Raw genomic sequence first — 25,309 nt, forward strand, 5'->3', positions numbered from 1 at the left:
GGGAGAAGGGGCCGTTCCCCGCTGCCTCCTCCCCCCGCCGGCCCCCTTCCCCTCCCCCCGTCCGTCCTCCGGCCAAGATGTCTGACATGGAGGATGATTTCATGTGCGATGATGAAGAGGACTATGACTTGGTAGGGCGCGGGGAGGCGCGGGGGGGGGCGGCGGGGGGCGGCCAGGGGGCCTGGCGGGAGCGGTGCCGCCTCGGCCGGTGCCGGCGCGGGGCGTCCGCCGGCCGCCGCCGCAGCCCCGCCGGGTGCTGCCCCGTGAGGGAGCACTGACAGGATGAGTTTCCCTCCCAGGGAGGAGGGGTGGTGGCAGCGGCTCTGGGGGGCGGGTGCTGCTGTGGGAGCAGGCCCTGCCACCTCTCCGCGGAAAAAAAAAAAAACAAACCAGGCCAACTTCGGCACCGGGAAGTTAAGCTAGGCCCTGGGCTGGCCCCCGCGGGCCCAGCCAGCCTGGGCCCCCGTTTGTCTTCCGCTGGGGTCAGGGTGAGGGAAGGGTCCTGGTGCTTTGCCTCCCTTCCTCCCTCCTTCCTCCTGCCGCTGGCCGAAGCGTCGGGCGCGAGTGAAAGCCATAAAGTTGTCTGTCCCCCTGCCCGCCCCCGGCTGAGAGAGGTCCGTGGGGGTGGGTGTCATTCGCGGGCTTGCGAGAGCGTCAAACTGAGGGAAAAGTAGGGGGATGAGAAAGGGGAGTGAGGAGAAATGGCCACACAGCCAGTTTCTGGTGGAACGTGCCAAGGGTGCGCTCATTTTTAACTTTATATCTTTCTACTCTTAGCGAGCTTCTTGCCCCTTTTATTATTTTTATTTTTTTTTTAGGGGAGGGTCGGTTTTTCTAAATTGCAGGGTTTGGGATTTTTCACATTATATCCAGCTATGTTTTGTCATCAGGTCTTGTTCTAAGCTTCTACAGTTAAAAAAATGCAGCTTGCAGTTAGTAGCAGACCAATTTATTAGGAGAAAATTGGTAATATAATGGGACTGTGTTGATGTAACAAAAACTCCTTTAAATTATTAAAATAAGTTTTTTACAATGAGTAAAATCATATTGGGGGAGATTAATAAACTAAATACCTGTCATATTTGGAACAAGATAGGTTTTCTGTGCTGCCTGAATAGTTCTATTGCCATTATCTTATATTTGAGCTTGAGGTTTGTTTGGTTTTTTGCTTTTCTGAACTCTGTATAGGTTTTTAGACCAGAGATGTTTTTTAAAAAAGCTGTGTACGGTTGAGGCTTGAGAGTCGATGTTTCATTCATTTCAGCTAAACCTGTATTTACAGTACTGCCGTTTCACTTGCTTCTGGAAAACTTGCTTTCTAACAAATTATTTGATAATCATTGTTACTTACGAATTCACTTAAAAGACTTATCTGATTTTATTTTAAATAGTTTCTGGGCAGTTTCTGTTGTGAGCTGCTCAGAATGGTTGGATGATATTGGATATAGATTAAAAGCATCTGGGTTTGGTTCTGGGTTATTTAAATTCATGTAAGAGTGCTTGTTTGACGTGCATTGTCATCTTAACCTCATGAGCTACTTGTATTAGTATTCCAAGAACTGCTAGTCTTCCACTTAAGTCCATGAATGAGTTCGCAAACTTTTAGAAACAAGTTTTCTGAAGGAAATACACATAGACTATTGAAATACTTTGTTGATCCAGTTTGTTCCAAATTCGGATTTCCATTCATTTTCATTAACATTGACATTCATGTCCTGATTTAAAATACTGTTTATTTTTCCATGTGATACAATCAAAGGAATACTAAACATAGCAGAATTCATGTTGAATATCTATAACATGAGAGCCAGACATGTAGAGAAATCATTGGAACTACATTTTTCAATCTTTAAATGCGGCCGTCTACCTATAAATTTGAATAAGAGTGCAGCTTAAAGCTCTTAATGTGTTATGTCAGTTTTCACCAAGAATAATTGCTGGTCTAACGCCTGTTGTTTTTCCCGTGTTTCTTTTTCCTGAAGTACTTTCTTTCTCATTGGAAAAACCTTCCTGAAACTTCTTGCTTGAATAAAATTTCAGCCCCTGACTATAGTTATTTTTCCTGGAACGTTTTCATCATCATTAATTACTACTAGCCCAGACCTTTCCAAAATTTAAAAATACTGCTCATAATAATTAGGAGCATGTTAATTTTTTCTTTTCAGTAGGTAACTCCCATGTAAAGTATCAAATAATACTTAAGCCACATCTTTAAATGAAACAGCTTTTTAAATATAATGTGTGTTTATAACTGATGGGAAAAAAGAACCAAGAATTTAAGAGTAAAAGTATTCCAGCTAGACTAGTTTCAGCATTCTTGGGCTAACAAACCATGACTGGATGTTGTTTTCAAATGTGCTTGAGACTGTAATTGCAGTGTTCCACAAAACTGTTTTGGAAAATAGTTAAGGGCCCTGAAGACAAGGCCCGATTTCTTCCTTTCATGTTGATATAAATCTAGTTAAATTAAGAGAAGACTATAAGGGGATTCGTGGTTCTCAAGTTTGGGCTGCAGAATAGTTTGAAATAAAAAAAAAAAATGGGTAAAAGACAAAATACTCAGATAAGTACTTAATTAAAAATAAAAGAGCACATTTGAGTGTTGGTGAATATGTTTTTAAGGAATAGGAGGAGAGGCAGAAATTACAGTAACAGTTAATGAAAGGAGAAATAGCTATTTTGTCAAAATACTGTATGGTGAAACTAGATTCAGGCCTCTGAGGGTAGCTACTAGCATAAAAATAGTAGTTAAAAGAAGACTCCCAAAAAAAGTTTTCATTTTGTCAGCTTTTATTAGAAGTGATTATGGCTGTTCCACTTTAAATGTGCACTTGACCTGCTGATTATGTAGAACCAGTTACATTTCCTTAAGTATGCAAATGTTTTGCACTTGAACTGAAATGTGAAGAGATACTCTCTTTTCTGGCTTCATATACTCGGAGTAATTACTACACTGTTAAACAACTGAAGACTACCCACTTTACAGATCACATTTGACTGTTTCTGCTTATTTTCTCGTTGAGTTAAAAGTCAAGGTTTTGCATGTAAATGGCCTCAGCTGCTCCTATAGAAGTGAACTTTATCTGTTGGAGGCCTTGACATTAGGAAAAAAACTCATTTATATTTGTGGGTGGATAGACCTAGATTCACAATTTGCTAGTAATGTACAGTGACAGCCTTGATTATAATATGGATTATTCCACTTTATGCTTCAATGAACAGAATAAAGTTTACTGGTCATTATGAAAACCACTCAATTTTAATTTCTAGTTTGGTGCTGTTAGGTGCCTCATATGATTTCAGTCCAGGTTCTTTTTACTAGTTTCAGCTTCAGAGTGGATAAGGAGGGAGAGGGAAAGACCACTGTAAATTCCATTTCTGTTTTCAGTCTCAGACAAAAAGCTATGTTTAGAATTGACTTTGAGACTAAATTCAGCCTTTCTGCAGAAATTGATTCTTCCAGGCACAATGACAATACATTGACAGTTGTTGTAATACATGTACTTTTGTTTTGTTTTCAATAAATAAGTTGTCTGCAGTGTTCTTAATGAGACATCTTACTATGTTCTGAAATTCAACTTTCAAATTAATCTGGGGGAAGGATAGACAAATCTGTTTGCTGAGCAACTTGTCTTTTTATGTTACCGAGTTGGATGGTTTCAGTGACTTCAGTAGCAGAGCTGTTTACAGTTCCCATGAACAGCCAGCAGTTTGCACCCCTCCGAGATGACTACAGGTTCCCGAGGTTTGGCATGGCTCAAATATGGGGAGCGTACCTGCAGATTACTGAGGGTTCCCCTTTTCTGGCTGTGTTGATATTAAGAAATAGGCAGTCTTACTTTTTATTTCAAACTATCAGAAAGGCAGCTTAGTAAATGTGAGTTGGTTTGCTCTATCTTTCCAACAGGAAGAAATATATTCCATTTCAGAAGGAATTTCTATATGTAACCAAACTTGATAAGCGATCTCATCAGTAGACAAGGGAATTTTCCTACCTTATGTTGATGCATTTTTAATAGATACAGTTGAAATTACATGCAGATACTGTCACCCCTTCCCAACTCGTTATGTTTCAGTATTCATTTTAACAAATACAGATATATATTGCAAACAAGAAAGTGATAATGCTGCAAAAATAAGCATTTAGAACTAGGGAAATACCAAATTAAGCAGATCCACTTTACCCTCTTCTGTTTCTTTGTTATGTTTAATTACATTAGTATGTGATTTTTTTTAAAAAAAAAAATAATCAGTGAGTTTCACAGAGGACATGGGATATACTGTTATCTAAATTAATTACTATTTTATATGGATTCAGTATGTGTCCTGATATTATATTTTATTTTGTGCGTTCTCTTCAGACTCATCTTTAAACACAGAATTAATATATTTGGGGCTTATTTCACTCATTACTATAATGTCTCAGAAGGAAATACTGAGGCAAAAAACATGAGAATAATTAGTCAGTAAATTCTTTCCGTCTGAACATTGACAAGTATCAATAAGTTCTGAGGATTTGTGGGTTGTTGGTTTTTTTGAGAGTTATTTAGCACTGTTCAGAACAGAGCTCCCCAAAATCTGATATGCATTAGGTGTTAAACAGAAGTAAGTTAGATCTAAGTTATGCTAAAAGCTGGACTTTTAGAAAAGGATGCCTCTAACTATAAGAGAGCTATGTTATAGAGGTGGAAAGAAAAGGCACTTATTTTTGATACTCTTTACATGTCATAATAGCAATTTTTTTCTTTCTGCAGTCTCCTGTCTCATTTCTCAGCATCTTCCAACTTCAGCTTAAAACAAGTAAATGCAGAGCAGTGTCTTTCCATGGAACTGTACTGACCCCGTTGCAAATTGCTGGCTTCACCGACTTCTTATTGCTGGTGTGGGCCCCGGTGTGAGCCAGCAGGCACTAGATGGCTTGCAGAGTTAGCGAGTAAGAGCAGAAGAGCAGGGAAACCTGGAATGTGGAAAAGAAAACCAGGACTCCCAATGCATGGTTGAGTGGTTGCAGACTTCTTACACAAATCACACTGTTGTTTTCAGTCTCATGGTTTGTCTCTGTTCTTTTCCTCCTTGCTCTTTTGCATTCCAGTCTGATTGCTTTCTTCATATTCATGTGCCTGGATACCAGTGGCAAATGCACATAGAAACTGCTATTTGCTTTTTGTCTTGGTGCCTGGGGGCCAGTGGTCTTGAAAGGAGGTTGTAGTGAGGGGGGTGTCAGTCTGTTCTCCCAAGTAACCAGCAATGAGACAAGAGGAAACATGCCAGGGGAGGTTTAGATTGGATATAAGGGAAAATTTCTTCACTGAAATGGTTGTCCAGCTTGGAACAGGCTGCTCTGGGAAGTGATTGAGTCATCATCCCTGAAAGTATTTAAAAGACTTTAATCTACACTTCAAAAGTGTAGATGTGGTTTAATGGTGGATTTAGCAGTGCTAGGTTAATGGTTGGACTTGGTGATCTTAAAGGTGTTTTCCAACCTAAACAATTCTGTGATTTGAAGAGCAAATGCAAAGGAAGTTTACTTAGCTCTGGGATGGTGTTTGGTTGGTCACTTTTGCAGCCAGTGCATAAAAGCGAAGCAAAAATAGTGCATGTTCATTGTAGATTAAATGTTCAAGAAATCTAGTTGGGAAGCTAATATATTAATATATTGAAGAGTTATTTTCATTTTTTGTTTCCAGTTGGCCTTATTTGGGCAACTGAATAAAAAACAAGCTGTGCTGGCCCTCCCTGCCCCCCCCAACCCACATCACTAGTGCTCTTGCAAAATACCAGGTCTTCGCTCCAAATCCTAGAGTTAGCAGATCTCCTAAATGCCATGGTTATGAAACAAAGTTAGCTAAAGTAAAATCAAATTTGTACCAGACTTATTCTCAGAAACAATTGCACTTCATTTAAAAAAAAAGAAGAATGGTTTGAGTCAGCCCAATGGTTGAAACTTGGTAAATTACCAGCAATTGAAAATTTTCAGTAATAAGTATTGTTAACAATGTCCTTGAAGGATAAATTTCTACAGAAATAGAACTCTTTGTATTGTGTCTTTTGTCTGGAAAGTTATCCTCTGTGTAGCTACTTTCCCTTTTTTTTGAAAAAGGTTTGCAAAGTAGGAGTTTGGTTCCTGAACAGCTAGTGAATGACATACAGAGAAGCAAAAGCTTAGATCACTCCACTTCTGACATAGAGGTTAGGGAAGTGCTTTAGGCAAGAGAAGATACAAGAAAATTAGTAACTAAATAAGGGTAGTTTTCACAAAATATTTCTGTCTTTGTACATGTTTAACTTTACCAGGTTGCTGTGCCAGTCTAATCTGCTAGGATACCACAGACCTACCGTTAAATGTCACTCGCTGATATAGTGTTACGATCTCCAAGTTCATGTACCTTATTCTGTCTGTGAGGAGAGGTGCTGTGCCTCAAGAGCTCTATGTAATCTCTCAAGACCACATGGACCAAGAATCCTCCTGCAGTTTTCTGAAACTGCAGCTGATCTTCTTCCCCTCCCTGCTCACCTGCTCCTCTGCCATAGCTCACCAGCCTCAGGACTACCTCTGTGTAAGCATTGGTGGGCCTGTTCTCTCAACCCAAGCAGGACCAACCATCATCAAGGACTCGTACAGCATAAAATGTTGACTTGCTTCAGTGAAGGGGATGGTAGGACCAGAAGTGAACAGGGAGGGTCAGGGAGTGCTGGATGTTTGTAACCTGCCTTTGCTGCTGGAGAAGCTGCAAATGGATCTGTGCCCTAGAAAGGATGATTAAAGCTGACTGGGGTGAATTGTCTTCTGCATGTGTTCATTTTAGAAGCTGAGACTTAATGTTTTAAAGCTGTTTACTAGATGAAATGAATTTTGTGAAAACTTGATATGTAATGTAATAAAGACTTGTAAATTAAATTAGTTCCTTGGTACTAATTTAACTTTAATAAAAGTTACTTGAAAGCACTATGTCCCAGGCAGAGTAAGCTACATCAGAGGTTTTATCTTCATAACATTTGAGCTAGTGTGGTAGTTTTTCTTCCCCCAAAAAATGATGTGATGGGATTGTATTATTTATAATTGACTACATTTAGAACATGCAGATTTTCAAGGGAGCAATGCTTAATGTCTTAACTTTTAAAAGTCCTTTTTGGTTTTTTTTAAAGCTGTATCAGGGGTTTCTAATTTCATCAGTAATAATCAACCCACCCCCCCACGTAATTGTTTTGACTCTCTCAGGAATGGAGAAATAAATGGGTTTTAAAGATCAGTTCTGCATACCCAGACTTCTGTTGGTTTTATTTGTACTGATGGTATTGATGTTCATTTAAAAAATATTATCAACATCTTAATGAAAAAAAAATCTTATGCTGTTTTTAATGTCAGCTGGAGCTAAGGTGTAGCACGCAGGTGCTTTTATGTCTTGAGGTTATAATTAAGGCTGTTCTTCACTATGCAGAATATGAGATCTAGATGGTATAGTAGAGATTTTTAGAGTTATGTAGAAATCCTTTTTGTAAACCGGGTATTCTGATTAAGTTTTGTGCACTTTTATTTTGGTGCTGCAGTTTGATGCAACAAACTTTCCATCTAAAAGGGTTGAGTTGGGGAATTTGTTCAGGCAGGGAGGAAATCTCCAGAGGTGCCTTCCAACCCCATATCATTCTGTGAAATGTGTTAAAAATGAGGGTGAGGAAAGGTTAGGCATTTGGTGTCTGAATTTATTGTTAAAAGAACTTTTCTGTCTTCAGTTCTGGGAAGGAAATGCATCTTTTTCTTAGCTTGAACTTTGAGGAGACACCTTCACACTTTTCCTTTCCTCCTTCTTTCCTTTTACTTTTGGCAAAAGCTGAATGTTCCCACATTCATTCCGTACTGCCCTAAGCCATCTCTGCATCAAACGAAGATAGAGTGCTGGTCCTTTTGAATTGATCAGCACTGGCATAATTAGCATTGATGCTTAAATTAAGATGCAGTATCTACATGGATGATCTTTTTTTGTTGTGTTTTTTTAATCGCCTACAGATTCATGGCATCATCCCATGCTTAGTTCATGGTTCTAAAGCTTTCTTCACAGCCATTAAGTCTAAATATGTCTTTTAAAGTAAACACCTTAAGTTATGTTATCCAGAAGTGGGAAAGCCCTGTCTCAGAGCTTTGTCCATACCAGCATGCTAAATTTGATTTGAGGTGAATAGGCATCAAGTGAAGGAAAAATCATAGAATCACAGAATGGTTTGAGTTGGAAGGGACCTTCAAGACCATCTAGTTCCATGGGGCTGGGACACTTCCCACTATACCAGGTTGCTCAAAGCCCCATCCAGCCTGGCCTTGAACACCTCCAGGGATGGGGCATCCACAACCTCTCTGGGCAACCTGTGCCAGTGTCTCACCACCCTCACAGTAAAGAATTTCTTCCTAATATCTAATTTAAAGCTAAAAAAATATAGCTGTGAGAACATAAAGCACTACCTTGGATGCATTTCAAAGTGATTCCATTAGGAAAAAATAATTCTAGATTTAACACTTATTCTTTATTATGTACTAATATTATTATGAAAATAGCTTTACAGGATCTTTAAGTCGCATTCAGAAAAATGATCTGAAAAAAGGCTTCCTGCATGAGTCCACATCCGGAATCACTGCCAGAGCGAAGATGGAAATTCAGATGTTTCTGGCTTTAGGCTAACAGAGCACATTGTTTCCTAAAATGAACTAATTTAGTTTGTTTTCTTTTTCTCTTTACAAATAGATACTTCTGCCAAAAATATTCCTCATTGTTGAAGTTTAGTATAAACAAGACATCAGCTGATTGATTACATGTATCTTTAATGCTATATTGTTTGAGCTTTGGCAGCCGATACGTTCAGAAGGTGCCTGATGGGCTGACAGCTGTTGACATCATGTGTGTGTTATTGTAGCTGCTCCGTTGATGTCAGATCAACAGGGTAAAGAATTTACAAAACCAGGCTAACCGAAATAAAAGTCTGCCCAGTGAAATAAGAGACTTACTTCCTGCCTTCTTTGCAGTTTTCAGTATTAAGTTTTATAGTTTTCTGGGAATTCAGAAAACAGGTTTGTGGAATTCGCTAGGCTTTTAAGTCCATTGATTCACACTAAATACTAACAGTTGATGTGAATATAAATAAATACATATGTGAACAACTTGCCTACATGTAGCAAACAAAAACATTAGCAGGTTGAAGGATAAATGTCTCAAGGACTGTGTTTAATAAAATTTGGGCCAACTGTGAGCTTCCATAATTAATTTTTCCATTTGAACTTCAGAAAACTTAAACTTTGAAAGGTTTGCTTGTGCTGTAGGGAGGAGAGAGCTAATTTAAACTTCTCTTTTGCCTCATCTTTTTTTCATTCCTTCCCATGGTTTTGAAGAAACCCATTAATATTAGCAATATATGAATGAACAAAAGTGTACATGTGCCTGATGAAGGAGTACAGTAAAAGAAGAAATGGCAACTTAAAGAAGGGCACCTGAGTATGTGTTGTTTATATTGTTACAACGAAACGTTACTCTGATGACAGTAACTTTGAGATTTAAACATTCTCTTAAACAGTTCATCTCCTAATAGCTAAGTACTGTTGAGGGAAGTTGGCTTGAAAATGCAGAAGTGTGAAATATTTTTGACTCGTGTAAACCTCAAATGAAATTATTCTTTGAGTTTCAGTAGTGTTTTGTAATTCAGACATGCAACATTATCCTTCAGCAAAAGATGATAAAATACTTAGGTTTTTTCATCAGAAGAAGCCTCAGAGTACTTTTTTTTTTTTTTCTAATGAAGTAATAATTAGTAAATTCTTAAATTTGTTTTGTGCTACTGCACATGATAGGTAATTATTTGATTAAATTACTATGCCTATGCCCCACCCCATCCTCTTTGGCAGTATTTTTAGCACTTTCTCAGTCATCTCCTGCTTCTCGGCACAGAAGCAGCTGGTGTTACCGTCATTATTCTTATAATTGCCTTAGACAAGTACGAATCGTTACGGCATAAAAAGGCAGATTAGGGAGAGATTCATGGAAGCATTTTATGTCCTCCATTGCTGAATCATTACTTGTGTGGCAACTCGGCCAGAGTCTTTTCTATGGATAGCAAAGGTCATATATAATAGAGTGCCTTTTAGAAGACTAGTAGCCAGCATGTTCTCTCCCCCATACAGAAATGACATATGTTATTAGGCATCTGTCCTTAAACACCAAAATTGGTAGAATGTTAATAATACAGTCTGTACTTGTCATAAAGGCAAAGTTAATAGAGCTATGAGTTCATTAGTCCAGAAAGAAATCTGTTGACAGGCAAGCGTTGGTGGATGGTGAGGCTGGCTAGTAATGGGAGAGAGATGAAATCATGAGTCCATACCTGTTACATGCTCTAAAACTGAAGATTGTTCTGTCAGTACACAAGTATTCCATGTCAGTTTTGAGCAATATGTCTTACTATATTTTATCTATTTCCAGCAGAATATTAGATGTTCTGAACCTTTCTCTTTTTTTTATTTTCTGATTTTTATTTGTTTTTTCTTTTCTCCTTAAAATGTAGGAATATTCTGAGGACAGCAATTCTGAACCAAATGTGGATCTGGAAAATCAATACTACAATTCTAAAGCTTTGAAGGAAGATGATCCCAAAGCAGCATTAAGCAGTTTTCAGAAGGTTTTTTGTCTTTGTATTTTATCTCTTATTTTTATATTAATTCATATTTTAAAATATTTGCTTATTATTTGAATTAATTTCAGGAATTTTAAGAGTAATGTTTATATTTTAACTTACTAATGTGCTAAGTTTATCATTCAGAATTTAGACTCCTAGCTGACTGCCTTTCAGGATCGTTCTTAGGGAGCATAAATAGGACATGGAATAGGCCTATTTTATTGCAGAACTGAGTTTTTAATCTTCACGATTTACTAAGTTAATTAAACCGTCCTAAGTGTGTTTTCATGTGTCAACTATAGAAGCCAGATCCATTAGTTTTTTAAAATGAAATGGTGTTTTCCCCAGTGTGTTATGTAATGTATTATATTTGGTTTGCTATCCAGTCCCAAAGCTTTAAATGCAACACAGAGTTTCTTTATTCATGTCAGTTTTAAATTTTTAATGTTTGCACGCTGCCATCAGAAAGCAGTATGTTACATCTAACTTTTAAAAGAAAAAATCAATGTTTGCATCTCTTGGCTTATTTATAGTGTGTAACAGTATTATATGCATGACTTCAAAAAAACTTTCAAAAATTTTTACTTACAAAACATTCCCTTAACCGTGTTAATTAAAGCCTAGAAGCCTTTCTGATATAAGAAGATACTATAATAATTCAGAAGTGTAAATTTTTAACTAATTTAATCAAGAGATGTTGAGTCAATTTTGCAGGGGGTATTAGAACTTTTTTGCGTATGTGTATTTATGGAGTGGTATTAAAGTTTAGTGTTTGGTGTTAGACAATAACAAAAATCTATAAATAACAATTCACCTTTCCTACATCAGCAAAGTTGTGAAAACTAGTAAGATACATACCCCTCACTGACTTTCTCAATAATATCAGGGAACAGTAAAATTGAAGAACAGGGCAGAATGAAACATTACTTTATAAGAAACAAAGTGGGGAGAAAAGGCATGTATGGGCTATGTACATTTTAGACAGGATGCAAATCCATTTAAGTTTGAATAAAGCTTTTATAAATATTGTTTAAAAAATTCTTCTATTTCAGGTTTTGGAGCTCGAAGGTGAAAAAGGAGAATGGGGATTCAAAGCTCTGAAACAGATGATTAAAATAAACTTTAAATTGGTAGGAATTACAGCTATCACTTGAGAGTAAATGGCATAAAATTGTATTTGATCCAGAGATCTTAAGTTGTTATTCTAACTTACGGCTATGGCATCTAAATCTGCCAGAACTTGTCTTTTGCGGCCTTTAATGGCTAATACAGACATGGCAGGGAAATTATATGGTGGTTGCAAGTCAAAGGCAAAATGGATGCAAAATAGCTGCTGTAATCAGCTGATGCTCTCTGAGCGTTTGAGGGTCAGTCCTTGCTATCCTGAGGTATCATACCACTGAAACCAGTAATGTTTCTATATACATGTACTTCACCAGAACAAATCAGTGAAAAATTTATATGCTACATATGCAACCATTCTAAATAGTTTTCTTTGTTGAAATAAGAATTTTAAATGTCTATTCCATGCACTCTTGCTGAAGTTATTCCTGATTCTGCTGCTTGTGAATCAAGTGGTGATGTAAAAGTTCTTAATAGCAACCACTACTGCATAGTCTTTACGCTTTCTTTTCTGTATGTGTATTTGGAAGATATAACTCGCTTTTTAATCATTAAAACAAAATGTATAACATAATTTTGTTTTTCTTTTAGACTAACTTTCCTGAAATGATGAACAGATATAAACAGCTCTTAACCTACATACGGAGTGCAGTTACAAGGAATTACTCTGAAAAATCCATCAATTCTATTCTTGATTATATCTCTACTTCCAAGCAGGTTAGATCATTAGTTCTTTAATCTTCATAGTTTTCCTTTTTTGTGTTTTTAACTGTGGACTTTTTTGTGTATGGTAGTCTGCTGATTTGGGGTTTTTTGATTTTAATAGAGAACATTTGCAGTATTAATTTGTTGTCTTATTGTTAAAAAATATTTCCCACGTTTAATGGATTCTATCAACACACGTAACTTTTCATAAATGTGTCTTTTTTTGTCAATATTTACCTGAGATTTCTATGCTAATAAGTAAGGTAAATACTTTTTTTTTTTTTTTTTTAGCATAGCAGCTATACATTATAAGTGCTTTCTCAAATATAATTTGTAATTAAACAATACTTTCTTTGGTACTTTGTGAGGGAAGGGGAACCTTTGAAAAACGTTGCAATTAAGTGTTGATGTTAAATACTTGCCCATCTTTGAGTGTACTGTGCAAGCTGAATACATCTTCATAGATACACAGCCCAGATCCTTTTTATTTGTGGCGTTGTAGAAGCTTTACAGAGAGTAAAAAGCACCCCTAACTGACTACCTGGAAGTAGCACCTGCGTATGGAGGATCACTGGCCTTTAATGATGACTCTTCTGTCATTGTCACAATCCTACGTGTCCTGCCACTCATAGGAAACAAAAGTTTAATAGTTGAATAGTGGTTTACTCTTAAGGTCTAAAGAGTTTACTCTTTAAGGTCTACTCTGGTTGTCTGTAGACTATATCTTGTTGGCAGAGATCAGGGTGTTTGGTCTAAATGCAGTTGGGGCCAGATCTGGAGAGTCATCTGGAACTCTTAACTTGATGCATAGGCCCAGATCTGTTATCTGCAAAAGAACAATGGCCATAAACAACACTAATGCGTTCTCTGTAGAACCTTTGCTAAAGGTCTCACTCAGCTCTTTGATTTCCATATTGGATGTTGTATTTTGGGGTTTTATGCAAAGAAATGGTTTGATGTGCTCAAGAGCTTTCTTCCACACAGCATTGATAGTATAGAAAGTCTTTTCCTTTGACCATTACTCTCTCTTTGTAAATCGTATTTTCTTTTTGATATGTAAATTATTTTTGTTTTTCTTCTTTTAAGTAGGAGCAATGTTGCCTGTTAGTGTTTGTCTTTTGTTATACAACATAAGAATTTTATTACTTGGTTATATAAGATGGGCTTGTATAAGGTGGCTTTCATTTTTCGCTAGCGTGAAAACGTGAATACCTTTTCATTATATCTATTTCATATAAGAAAAGCAAGTGTACTTACTTTTGCTACTTTAGAAACTCTTTACAATTTAAAAGCAGACATTCAATAAGATGCAGATATCTTTCTTATTTTGAAGTTCAAGCATGCACTTTTAGTTTGTTCAGATTTACTTTATTAACAGGTACAAATTTGCTGTTTACAATTATAGAATTCTGATTTTTTATGTCAGATGGATTTGCTTCAGGAATTCTATGAAACAACACTTGAAGCTCTGAAAGATGCTAAGAATGATAGATTGTGGTTTAAGACAAACACAAAGGTAAAATATATAACTTACTGGTTTTTGCTTTTGTTTGTGACACCTTCACCTTTTCATATTGTGAAATCTTAATAGACCTTAGTACTTCAACTTTTTTTTCATTACAGCTTGGCAAATTATATTTAGAACGAGAAGAATATGGAAAGTTACAAAAGATTTTGCGTCAGCTGCATCAGTCATGCCAGGTACCTTTGCATTCTAAATCACTGTGGCTTAGTAGACAACATTGATTATTTTTTTTCTTACGTCTGTTGTTGGCCTTTGAGGCACGTTGCTGAGCTTTAGTACAGAGGGAAGAAATACTGTGCCTACTTTAATTTGTTATCCATTTGATAACGTGAACAAAAAATGAGGTTTTAAAGAGTGTTTTATTCCTTGCTTAAAGATGATTTATAAAAACAACTGCTGATTAAGCTTCCTTTTAGTAGTTTCAGTGGCCAGTCCGTCCCAAACGACAACAAAGGATGAGAAACACATATGAATAATCTATAATGCATAGACATTTATTTTCAAATTCAGCTAAGATTACAAGTGAGCTTTATTCAAAACTGAAAGTACAGCTGCTACTTTCCCATTTGGAAAGGGAAAAAACAAATTCGCCACGCAGCCTGCTGTGTTTGTTTGTGTCCCCTTTTCTTCCTCCAGCATGGAAAATGGGTTACAAATATCTGGGAAATGGTTCTGCTATAGGCAGCAGAAGAGTCATTTGTATTATCTGTATATATGTATGTGTGTCAGTCACACATTTATGTACTGAGTGTGGTTTAAGGAAAGTGGAAAAGAATACAGGCAAAGTTCTGAAAGTTGTTATAAGGAAAACTTTTAATTAAACAAAAAAACGTGACTTTTTTTAATAAAGGGCCTCAAAACTTGGCCTGTGATAAGTTCTTTGAGTATTATGTTTTGTGTTAATAGTTACATCAAAATTTTAAAGTTTTAGGAATATCCTTACTTTTGACAGGAAATTACTGAGAGTATTTGGTAATCATTTTTTTACTAGTATAAAACTGAAATCACTGTTCTCTTAAAATTTCACAGTATTTATTACTTAATCTATCCTAGACTGATGATGGAGAAGATGATCTAAAAAAGGGTACTCAACTATTGGAAATCTATGCTTTGGAAATTCAAATGTATACGGCACAGAAAAATAACAAAAAACTTAAAGCACTATATGAACAGTCATTGCACATCAAGTCAGCCATTCCTCATCCACTGATCATGGGAGTTATCAGAGGCAAGTTAATCTTGAATTTTTCATTTTAACTTCTGATGCATAGATTAGCTTTATGAAAATCTGGTAATTAATGTTTTTTCCAGTTCCAATTATAAAGGATCCTGTAGATTCAGAGGCAGGCAAACCATATGTGAATAAAGGAATACAAATGCAGTGGCTGCAGTCTCATCATTTAACGTTTGCCTCCTGTAGGACCTGAGCTCTGCTGTTCTGGTGCCCAGGTATCAGCTGGACTGGTCAGAAGGGCAGTTCAGTTGGCTATATATACTGTAGAAGAGAAGCAATAGAAGAACAAGAGGAAGACTTGAGCTGTTTGACACCATAGCAGGCAGCAAAGGATAAATGCAAAGGCTTGACAGGACTGCTAGTGGAAGGGACTGGTATTTCTGCAATCCCCTCTTGTAAATTTGTGCTTGATATCTCGCCTCACTAAAATTCATCAGGGGCTGAAGGGCTTTAAGATGTGTTTGAAAATGCTATTTGTTATCTGCAATGATGAATTATAGTGGAAATAAGCCCTGTGTCTTGAAAAAACTTTCTCCAGAATACTATTGTGCCTTCCCTCTTCCCCTGGTGTAAGCGCTTGCACGACAATCAGGCACCAGCGGGTACTTCAGAAATAAAAGGAGGTATCAAGTATTTCTCTATTTTTCTGTGTGATTTTGCTCAACAGATTGGGAAAATTCCATAAATATAGGAAGTTCATTGCCTTTGAAATGGAGCTAAATTCCATTATAGTTTTTACAGTATTTCAGCGTAAGGTTAAATAATTATTGGCTGAGAGGATTAGTGTTCTTTTAGATTTATGGTGTGGGTTGGGTTTTGTTTTTTCTTCTTTGGAATGGGTTTATTCAAATGGCAATGCTGTATGTGAAGTCCCTAATGCTGCTGCTTTTTTTTTTTCCCCCTAGCTATTTCAGAGAATGAAAAGACTACTGAAAATATTTCAGTAATCTATTTAGAAATAGCATGGAACTTCTGAGTACAATTATTGTAGTCAGCAACAAGCACACAGTGTTCCTTTTCTCTTCATCTGTGTTTTCTTTTCAGAATGTGGAGGCAAAATGCACTTAAGAGAAGGAGAGTTTGAAAAGGCACATACTGATTTTTTTGAAGCATTCAAGAATTATGATGAATCAGGGAGTCCCAGAAGAACCACTTGCTTAAAATACTTGGTCTTAGCAAACATGCTTATGAAATCTGGAATAAATCCGTTTGACTCTCAGGAGGTATATTTTTTTTCTTTTTCCTTTTTCCACCCCTTTTCTGAATTAATAGGTAAATTTCCCAAAAGGTGCAAATGGAAAAAATATTTAAAATCTAAACATGCATATTGTGTTTCCTGTTCTGTGTAGGCTAAACCATACAAAAACGATCCAGAGATTCTAGCAATGACGAATTTAGTAAGGTAAGTTTTTAATTTTTCTGGAGAAGAGAACAAAAAATAAAAAGGTATAGTGTCCAAAACAGAAATGGAATGTTTTTAGAGGTGACTTTTCTCTGCACAGCTAACACAGTTAATTCATAAATATTGGGCAAATACTTGTAGACTGTTTGTTTTTCTTAAGAAACATCCATTTACCATGACATACCAAAGTATATATACTATACCAGGTAGGGGTACAGTAACATGCTGTTATCTTCTACTATGGTGAATTTCTTATGCAGTGGCAAAAACCTCATTTCTTCCCTTAAATAAAGTTGTCTCACCTTGGACTGCAACAGGGCTTTAGAGTTTGCCTGATTATATATGAGAAACTGAGAAGATTGACACCAAATACTAAAGCCAATAGAATAATTGGATGCATGGGTATGTCATGATTACTAAAGGAGTTTCATAATTTAGGAATACAAAACTGAACTCTCAAATGATCTCCCCTATCCTTCATGTGAAAATCAAAAGAATGCTTCGTTACCTCTTAGAGGCAACTGTGATGTGAGAACTTTTAGGGTATTAATATAATCAGGCAAAATAAATTGAACCGAGGCAGTTTTTATATACTGTGCTGTGAAGCTAACCTGTTCCATCCTGCCTTTGCTTTATCAAGTAAAAAAAGTTAACAACGTGTAGGAAAACTTGTCCTACCTTTTCATTACGTAAGAAGTGATGCCTGCTCACATTTTGAAATATACAGTTGATCTCATGTTGGAACAAAGCCTGCTCTGATACTGCTATGGTGCTGCACCATTGTATGCATACAAGTCGTTTCTGAAAGTGAGGATGTTCAGTCATTATTGACATAATGATGAATAAATGATTTAGGAGTTTTATTAAAGGATTATTTCCAATAATTCCACTTTAGACATGTCTTTTCTACTTCGCTGTCACAGTTTCATGTGAATTTGAGGCAGAAGGAACTCCAGATGGCCTTACCCAATCTGATTTTATTCATTTTCCAAATTTATATCTTTTATCTTGACATTTGAGTATAACTGCTTCTTTAAAATTAATAATCCAATTAAAGCAGTGTAGATAAGAAATATGCAGAAAATAAAATAAATTCCAAAGATTACAATTATATTTTTAATTCTTCTCCTACTTTACGTTGGGAACTTGAATGTTTTACATATGGTAAAGAGACTTTACATAAGGTAAATAGTGTCCATTCCATGCATATAACTCCATTTATAAACTCCTCAAGTTCCACTTTAAATTCAACTCTTTTTTTAAATTCATGGTCTTTTTCCCGCCCATTTTGCTGATAATAAAGGATGACTTTTTTTTTTTACCATTTTAAAAACAATTTGAAAATGTACAGAGACTATGAAGGAAAAATAGACAATTTTTTTTTTAAATGTTTGATGGTTAGTAGTAAACAGAAATTGAAAGCATGTATTAAACACTGTGTCTTTCAGGCTAAATATTGATAGCCTGTAGCTTAATATAACTAAATTACTGTGTAAGTTTGGTTAGTAGATAGTCCCTATTACAGCTGACTGTTCCTGTTATAAAAGATGATATATTTAAATTGTAAAACCATTATATTTCAAGAAAAAGATCTTGTTTCAATGGTTACAGCTTTTACCTTTAACTGATGAAGTAACTGATACTGAACAATAGGTGTCTAAACCCACCTCCTGGTAATGCTTTCTCAAATAACAAGATTGACTAGTTAAACAATATATATACCAAAAATAAGCTATAAATAAAAATCTAAAAGGTAATATTATGCCAGAATTACTTATGGTTAATCCTGGAAGTCAGGATTTCTTCCATCTTCTGATATTTTTAGAATTCAGCTTAAGATGGACATTCTAGAAACAGCAACAGCTCTCTACACTCTTTTTAGCTCTTATTTGTTCTATAAAGTATGGCTGCATGAAGCCAAAATTGAAGTAATGATTCTTTTCAAAATTGGCTATTTTTAGGGTCTAGGCTTTCTAAAAGAATAACTTCTTAAAGTACAAAAGTTTTGAAAGGAGTGCACTTGTGAAATAACTGAACATTCATATTAAACTTTTGTAAATGCTACTAAAATTCAAATAGGAAAAAGGTCGTTTCTTTTGCATCTCATTTTGAAATAGTTTTTCCTTACAAAGGTTCTGAATGTAATTATTTGTCACCAACACTTAATACACTGGGTTTTTTTGGAAGTTGTAGAACAGTCTTATGAGTCTGTTGTTTTAAAAATAATAATTCAGTGTCTTGGTTTTTTCTGAAGTGCCTATCAGAATAATGACATCACTGAATTTGAGAAGATTCTGAAAACAAATCACAGCAACATCATGGATGATCCCTTCATAAGGGAACACATTGAAGGTATTTTTGCAGGCTGTCTTAATCCCTTTTTTTTTTTTTCATTGCTTGCTAAGCTGTTTTTTTCCCCCCCATGGTTTACTTTCCTTGGCAGAATGAGAGTTCTTTTGTAATTACTTGTAGACGGTTCCCTTATATCTCCAAGTTCTTTAGAGGTTGGCAAAGGCCAACATGTATCCAGGCATGTAGAATGACCATGCAGGATTGCAGGAATGATGCAGAAAGTTCTAGCAAGAGTGGATATTCTAAGACAGTATCTATGGTAGTGTTGGGCATTGAATATTTTTTCCATTGGAAGGATTAAATGAGGGCAACCCTTACTTGTAAAGGTTGGTTGTGTCAGTCTCAACAGTTAGATGTTTGCTAGTTTATAAGGTTAATTTTCTGCTTCAGATTAAAGACAAAATATGTAGACAATGTAATGAAGGTTGCATTAATAAATGTGTAATAACAAAATATGTAACAAAATACATTATTCTAATGTATGTGTTGAAAACAGTCTTTGGATTTCTAGTACCTATACTTAATAAAACAGGGGAACACACTAACACATGCCCATACATTCCATTAATATGACAAAATAAAGTTACCCCCTGCACTTGTCATGTATGTGAGAATTTAAAAGTCTCTTCACTTGAATATAACATCTGGTTTTTCAGATAACTACTGTTTTTATCAAGAGTAGGGTTACTGTGGCATTGCAAGATCATTTAGCTGGATAGTTACATGAAAGAAAAGAGTTAAATCCAGAGACCTGGTTTTCTTACACTTCTTGTTTGTAAAAGAGAACATGGCAAACAGCAGGGGAAACTAAATATAACCCCTCTACTGCTGTTACATGTCGACTACTGGTGAGCTTCAAAGTCTTGCAGGGAGACTCTTAAGATTAGAGAGATGGGTTCTTAAGGAAGAAAGTATGAGAGAACCGGAAAGCAATAGAAGGAGGAGAGTTGAATCAAAGGACTGAAGAGAATTTGAGCTTCACTCCTTATATAATAGTCTCCTAGTGATATCTAGGGGCAAAAAGACATTCCCATCTTTTTCGCTCTGTAGTGACAGAATGTGTGCTTGTCGTTACAGTGTTTACATACCTTGCCTCATTGTTTTAATCTCCTTAGTTTTATTGAGATACATAATCTGAACTTCAGCATTCTTTTTCATTATGTAAACAGTCCTAGAGTAACTAGTTAGGTAAAAATGGATCTGGCTCGCGCTCTCTGTTAATTTAAAATTGTACTTCATGCTTTCATTTTATCCAAATTTTCTTTAGTAATTTAAAAATTTCTGAAACAATGGCTGCACTATCTTATCTAAGAAAAATCAGTTCCTCATCGTAATTATATTACTAGGCCCTGATCTTTAACTTAAAATGTGAATAATCCCCATGAAGTTAAATGCACTCAGTCTTAAGTTTCAGAACCTTAAGAATACCTCTTTTCACTTTTGTACAAGACAAGCATTCTAGCCATAAATTAGAGGGGCAGACATACTGTGTAATAATCTGTGTGATTTATCCAGTCAGTTTGAACAATTTCAATTTTTACCAGGGAATACATTTTGCTCCATGTTTAAACAATTTTGAACTCTATCTGTCCATCTTCAGAGTTACATATTGCTTGGATCCCTGGAAAAGGAGGGTTCCTTTAGTTTGCTGTGCTTCCCCACCTCACTGAGTTCATGGTATTTAGGATATCTTTCTATATGGAGCTGTATTGAATCTTTATTTCAGTACTGTTGGTTTTACAGTATTTATTTTTTCTTCTCTTACAGAGCTTTTGCGAAACATCAGAACACAAGTGCTTATAAAATTAATTAAGCCTTACACAAGAATACATATTCCTTTTATTTCTAAGGTATGTGTCAGTGGAGCCTTGCCTTTGCTTATGTAAATAATTAATTGTGAGTAAAACTCTTAAATAAATATAGAGCTTCCAGAAATAGAACATCTAAAATATAATCTAAACTATAAAGCAGTAGTGATGCACTGCTGGCAGCTTTACAGTGCGAAAATGTAAATTTCAAGTGTTGTCCAAACATTTTTTATAATATGTACTGCTATGTACTTCTAAAATACTCAATTACCATATTCTCTTTGGTGTAGAAAAGCACTTTTCTGAAGAGAAATAGGAAAAAGTGAAATTTATGTAATTCAGAATGTAATTATGAACATAAATTTTATGAAGATAAAAATCCAAATTTTCATTCCTTTTTGTTCAAGAGATATCTTCAAATGTCTGTGTTGTAAGAGTTACAGGACTGTGGTAATAGAACAAACCGACTGTAAAACTAGAATCACTGATTTCATTCTCTAATCTGGAAAGAAAAAAATCAAAAGCCAATGACAATAGATGACTCTTTCCATCTCCTGTGAGTCTTGTGCTTTTTCTTGCAAAAATTCACAGCATTCCAAAATATATGATGAAGTATTAGAGATGCCTGTTTTTATGCTTAAATTCTCTTCAGAACTCTGTACCATTTTTTTTTTTGTAGCTAACATTTGTAGAACTTGCAATTAGCCTTCTAAATGGTTTTGAGTACAGATCCAGTCTTTTCTGATAATTATTGTCTTATTTTATTTCCTGGGGTTTTTTTGTGGGTTGGGTTTTTTTGTTGTTGTTTGGGTTTTTTGTTTCAGTCAGTCAGCAAAGGAACTCCTCTTCTGGAGCTTCCAAAAATTTTGCTTTGCCTTTCAGCCTTTTCTGAGAAGTTACTGATCTCTTGGTCATTGGGCATATATACTTTGGGTGGAGTTCTTTTAATGTATAGATCATTATTGAATTGATACTTTTTAACAGTAAGAAACAGAAATGAATTCAAATTCTGTGTGTGAAAATAAAGATTGGAAGGATTTAATGTTGCAAAATAGTAGCAGCATAATGAGTTTTCTCTTTCTTCTAGGAGTTAAACATAGATGTAGCTGATGTGGAAAGCTTGCTTGTGCAGTGCATATTGGATAAGTACGTAGTTTATTCTTGATTACTGATCTTTAATCACTTTAATTAAAGTATACAAGAAGCAACAAAACAATGTTTTTGTGCATTGTGACAATACTGGTTCATTCTAGAATTGAAAGGTAATGATGCTGACTGTTTGGATTTACTTGGTTTCTGAGCAGTATAGTATATCTGTAAGACCTGAGCTAAGAAAATTGCAGAGAGAGATTAAGTGGGATGTGTTTACTTTAATTTTGAATTATGTAATAAATTATTTGAATTATTATTAAATTATGAAAATTATTACTCTGAGTAATTGCTGCTTATACCCATGTATATTTTTGAGTACATTTTCAAGTTGACAAATTAGTAGTCTGCTCTCCTTGACTAGAAAAGCTTAACTACCATTTGTAAAATTTTTTTTGGAGGGTAACTTGTTATATCTCCTAGGAAAATATAATCCGTACATGGGTTTATATTTTAATTTCTTCTTACATAAATCTCCATATTTCATGATTCCTCGCCTTTCAAGAACTGTTTACATTACATTGCTTCAGACTTCATATGTGGGTCATAGCAAGGGAGATAATATATGCATTGCCCAATGAATTAGTTCATTTGATTTCCAATCATGATGACAACTAAATAAGCAGTATTACCCAGGACAATATATTATTATAAGTGCTGAATTCTGAAATGGACTTTGTGTCTCTCTTGTGTAAGACCTCTTATTTTACCTCTGACTTATTGATGGCTCCTATTTCCATGTGCATTAGCGATTTACAGTTATTTATTTATTTACTTCTAGCACTATACATGGCCGAATTGATCAAGTCAACCAGCTCCTAGAACTGGATCATCAGAAGAGAGGTGGTGCACGGTATACTGCGTTAGATAAATGGACCAACCAACTAAATTCTCTCAACCAGGCTGTAGTCAGCAAGCTGGCCTAACAGAAAACAGGCTTTTACAGACATACTTAAGGCAACAGTGCAGTGATGTAAACCTTAAAAAGAACTGGGAATGGCAAAACTACTGTCGGTTGGTGTGCCCTGAAATTATTGGAGTTATGGCAGAAGTGCTTTTTTGATCAGCTGGTTTGTGTTTTGCTGCTGCATTTATCCCAAGAAAAAAAAAAAAACAGCTTTAATCTCCAGAAGAAAACCAAAATACCATGGGATTTATGCTGTATTGACATCTTGCCCTAAACATACAACATCCTAGTAATTTGTCGAAGGGCAATTAATGACCAGAGAGAAGATTTTTGTCATGATTTTAAATACACTGACACGTTACTGTTGGTTAAATTTAAACATGTTTTACCTGCAGAAATTCTCTCACAGAAATAACCTGCAATAACTTGAAATGCATATCCTTTTGAACACTTCCTTTTCTCATGTATAAATTGAAATGTTTGCTGCATTTTGCAAAATGTCAATTCTCCAAAAATGTGTCCGTATATTTCTGTACCTGCAGTGTAGTAAAGGTTTAGAAGAAACCCCATAATTATAGTGGCATACTGTCACTTAGGTTTCAAGCAGCAAAATAAACAGTGCAGTTCAGAAATTGTACAGTTTGTTTCTTGATGTGCTTTCATTATACTTGATTTTTACTTTTGTTATTTTTAAAAGAAAATAGGTATTACTTCCTCCTCACCTCACTTATGAAGGGCAATATGGAGATTTTAAGTCTAAACCTTGGTATGTGTGCTGTTGATTTTTTTCTTTCTTCCTTTTTTTCCCTCCCTTGAAATGTTAAACGTAAATACTAAAGAGTTTAAAAGCTGACATTTAGCAGTCTTGATAACTGACTTCTATCTTGCAAGATACCAAACTATTACCAATCCAGTCTAGTTGATGTTGGTGGATTTGGCACTTCTCAGGAATATGCTCAGTTTTTATTTTGATACTTCAAGAATACAGGTTTGCCAGGCAGTACCCTGGGAATAGGAATGCAGACCCTGCTTGTTATCTGTCTGTGAGTAATCTGTGGTCTTCTTGACCGAATTCAGTGTATATAAAAAGACATTGTATAGAGTGAGGACAAAGCACAGTGACCTCAGGAATAATGGAATCTGTTCCGTCGCAAATGCTTGATTGTATTGTGGTCCCTTCAGAGCTGCTATTCAGGTCCTCAAGTCCTACTACATAGTAGGCACATGCCTTTCATGGCCTAAGATTTTGGGATCATCAGATCCATTTAAAATATAGAGCTGCAGTGTTGACCACAGCAACTTTTCTTCCTGTAGCAGCTTGTTGGTTGGAGCTGACAGAAAAATTCTCTTGCAGGTCTCAAATGTAGAAGAAATTTGTAGGATCACTTCTTTCATAACTGCAAGTACTCCATTTTAAAGCTCAGGGTATGGTGTAATGGTGCACAAAAGCGTGCCACACACAGTCATTGTTATAGCAGAAGAAAAAATATGTATGTAGAGCAATTAACACTACCCTAAAAATAATGAAAAAGCCTAATAAATGACACATGTCCATCACACACACCCAAGACAGCATGGTAAACTGAGTGTTCTAGGGTAGGATTTAAATTGCTAACAGTGTATAATTAAATAGGATAAAATTAATTTTCATCTGAAGGATAGCTATGCCCCTTAGAAAATTATTTTGCTCTGCAATTCTCAAAGCAAGTGATTTTTTTTTTTTTCCTAGTGTTTACACTGTAAAACTTAATGTGTTGCATGAGCACCGTAACACTGAACCTTGCGTGAGCATTTCACCTTCATTGATACATATTTTTACCAATAGGTGTTTCTAATTTATCCACTTACTTAAAATTATATAAAATATGAATATAAACTGAACTTAGTTCTTAAGCAAAGGCAAAGATTTTGCTTCATAAAATCTCTAGATAACGGTTACTAAAGCACACTGTTCGTATTTTGTTTCCTTGTAGTGCTGTGATGCGTAGTTTTTTCTTTGAAAATTCCACTAAGATCTGGTGATGTGAAAGTGAACTTAATAATACTGCAAAGTAATTGGGACCCTTGTCTACAGGTCCAGAGACTTTTATTTGGATAGCCAGTCTTGCAAGGTTCTCCTTCCCATGGGGACAGGGGACAGTGACAGCTATTTCAGCATGTTTCCCTTCTCTGCCATTTCCCACTACCCTTGCTGGAACAACTACTCTCTTCTAAGGAAAGGAAAAAAAGAACTCTGTGTAAACTTAGCATCGCTAAAAAAGTCTTCTTTGTCTGTGGTAACTGATGTAACCTTTCCCATCCCAGCTATGTCTCTTGGGGAGGCATATTGGGATTTTTCAAGAAGGAAATGGTAATACTGCAGTAAATCTTGTCCTATCCAGCTTGGATATCCAGCTATCTAGTCCCCTTGTTTTATCTTTTTTGTGTGAAGGACTAATTGTAGTAGGACTAGTCC

The 25,309-nt window shown here is 35.8% G+C and overlaps 1 protein-coding gene across 3 annotated transcripts; it reads left to right on the forward strand.

Annotated features, from left to right (window-relative positions):
- Positions 1-4: 4 nt before the first annotated feature.
- On the forward strand, positions 5-23,708 carry COPS2 (COP9 signalosome subunit 2). 3 transcript variants are annotated; one of them, XM_074156681.1, is made up of 13 exons: positions 5-131; positions 10,540-10,653; positions 11,703-11,780; positions 12,364-12,489; positions 13,904-13,993; positions 14,101-14,178; positions 15,056-15,230; positions 16,281-16,459; positions 16,586-16,638; positions 18,893-18,990; positions 20,758-20,840; positions 21,886-21,944; positions 22,729-23,708. In XM_074156681.1, the coding sequence occupies exons 1-13, from the start codon at positions 78-80 to the stop codon at positions 22,871-22,873; spliced, it is 1,332 nt and encodes a 443-aa protein (XP_074012782.1). In that variant the 5' UTR covers positions 5-77; the 3' UTR covers positions 22,874-23,708. The 3 variants fall into 3 exon arrangements, with proteins under 3 accessions (XP_074012782.1, XP_074012783.1, XP_074012780.1); XM_074156682.1 differs by having other exon boundaries at positions 90-131; positions 13,883-13,993; XM_074156679.1 differs by lacking the exon at positions 5-131 and adding an exon at positions 4,994-5,050 and having other exon boundaries at positions 13,883-13,993.
- The last annotated feature ends 1,601 nt before the right edge of the window (positions 23,709-25,309 follow it).

This window comes from Numenius arquata, chromosome 11 (assembly GCF_964106895.1).
Source record: "Numenius arquata chromosome 11, bNumArq3.hap1.1, whole genome shotgun sequence".
Taxonomy (NCBI): Eukaryota; Metazoa; Chordata; class Aves; order Charadriiformes; family Scolopacidae; genus Numenius; species Numenius arquata.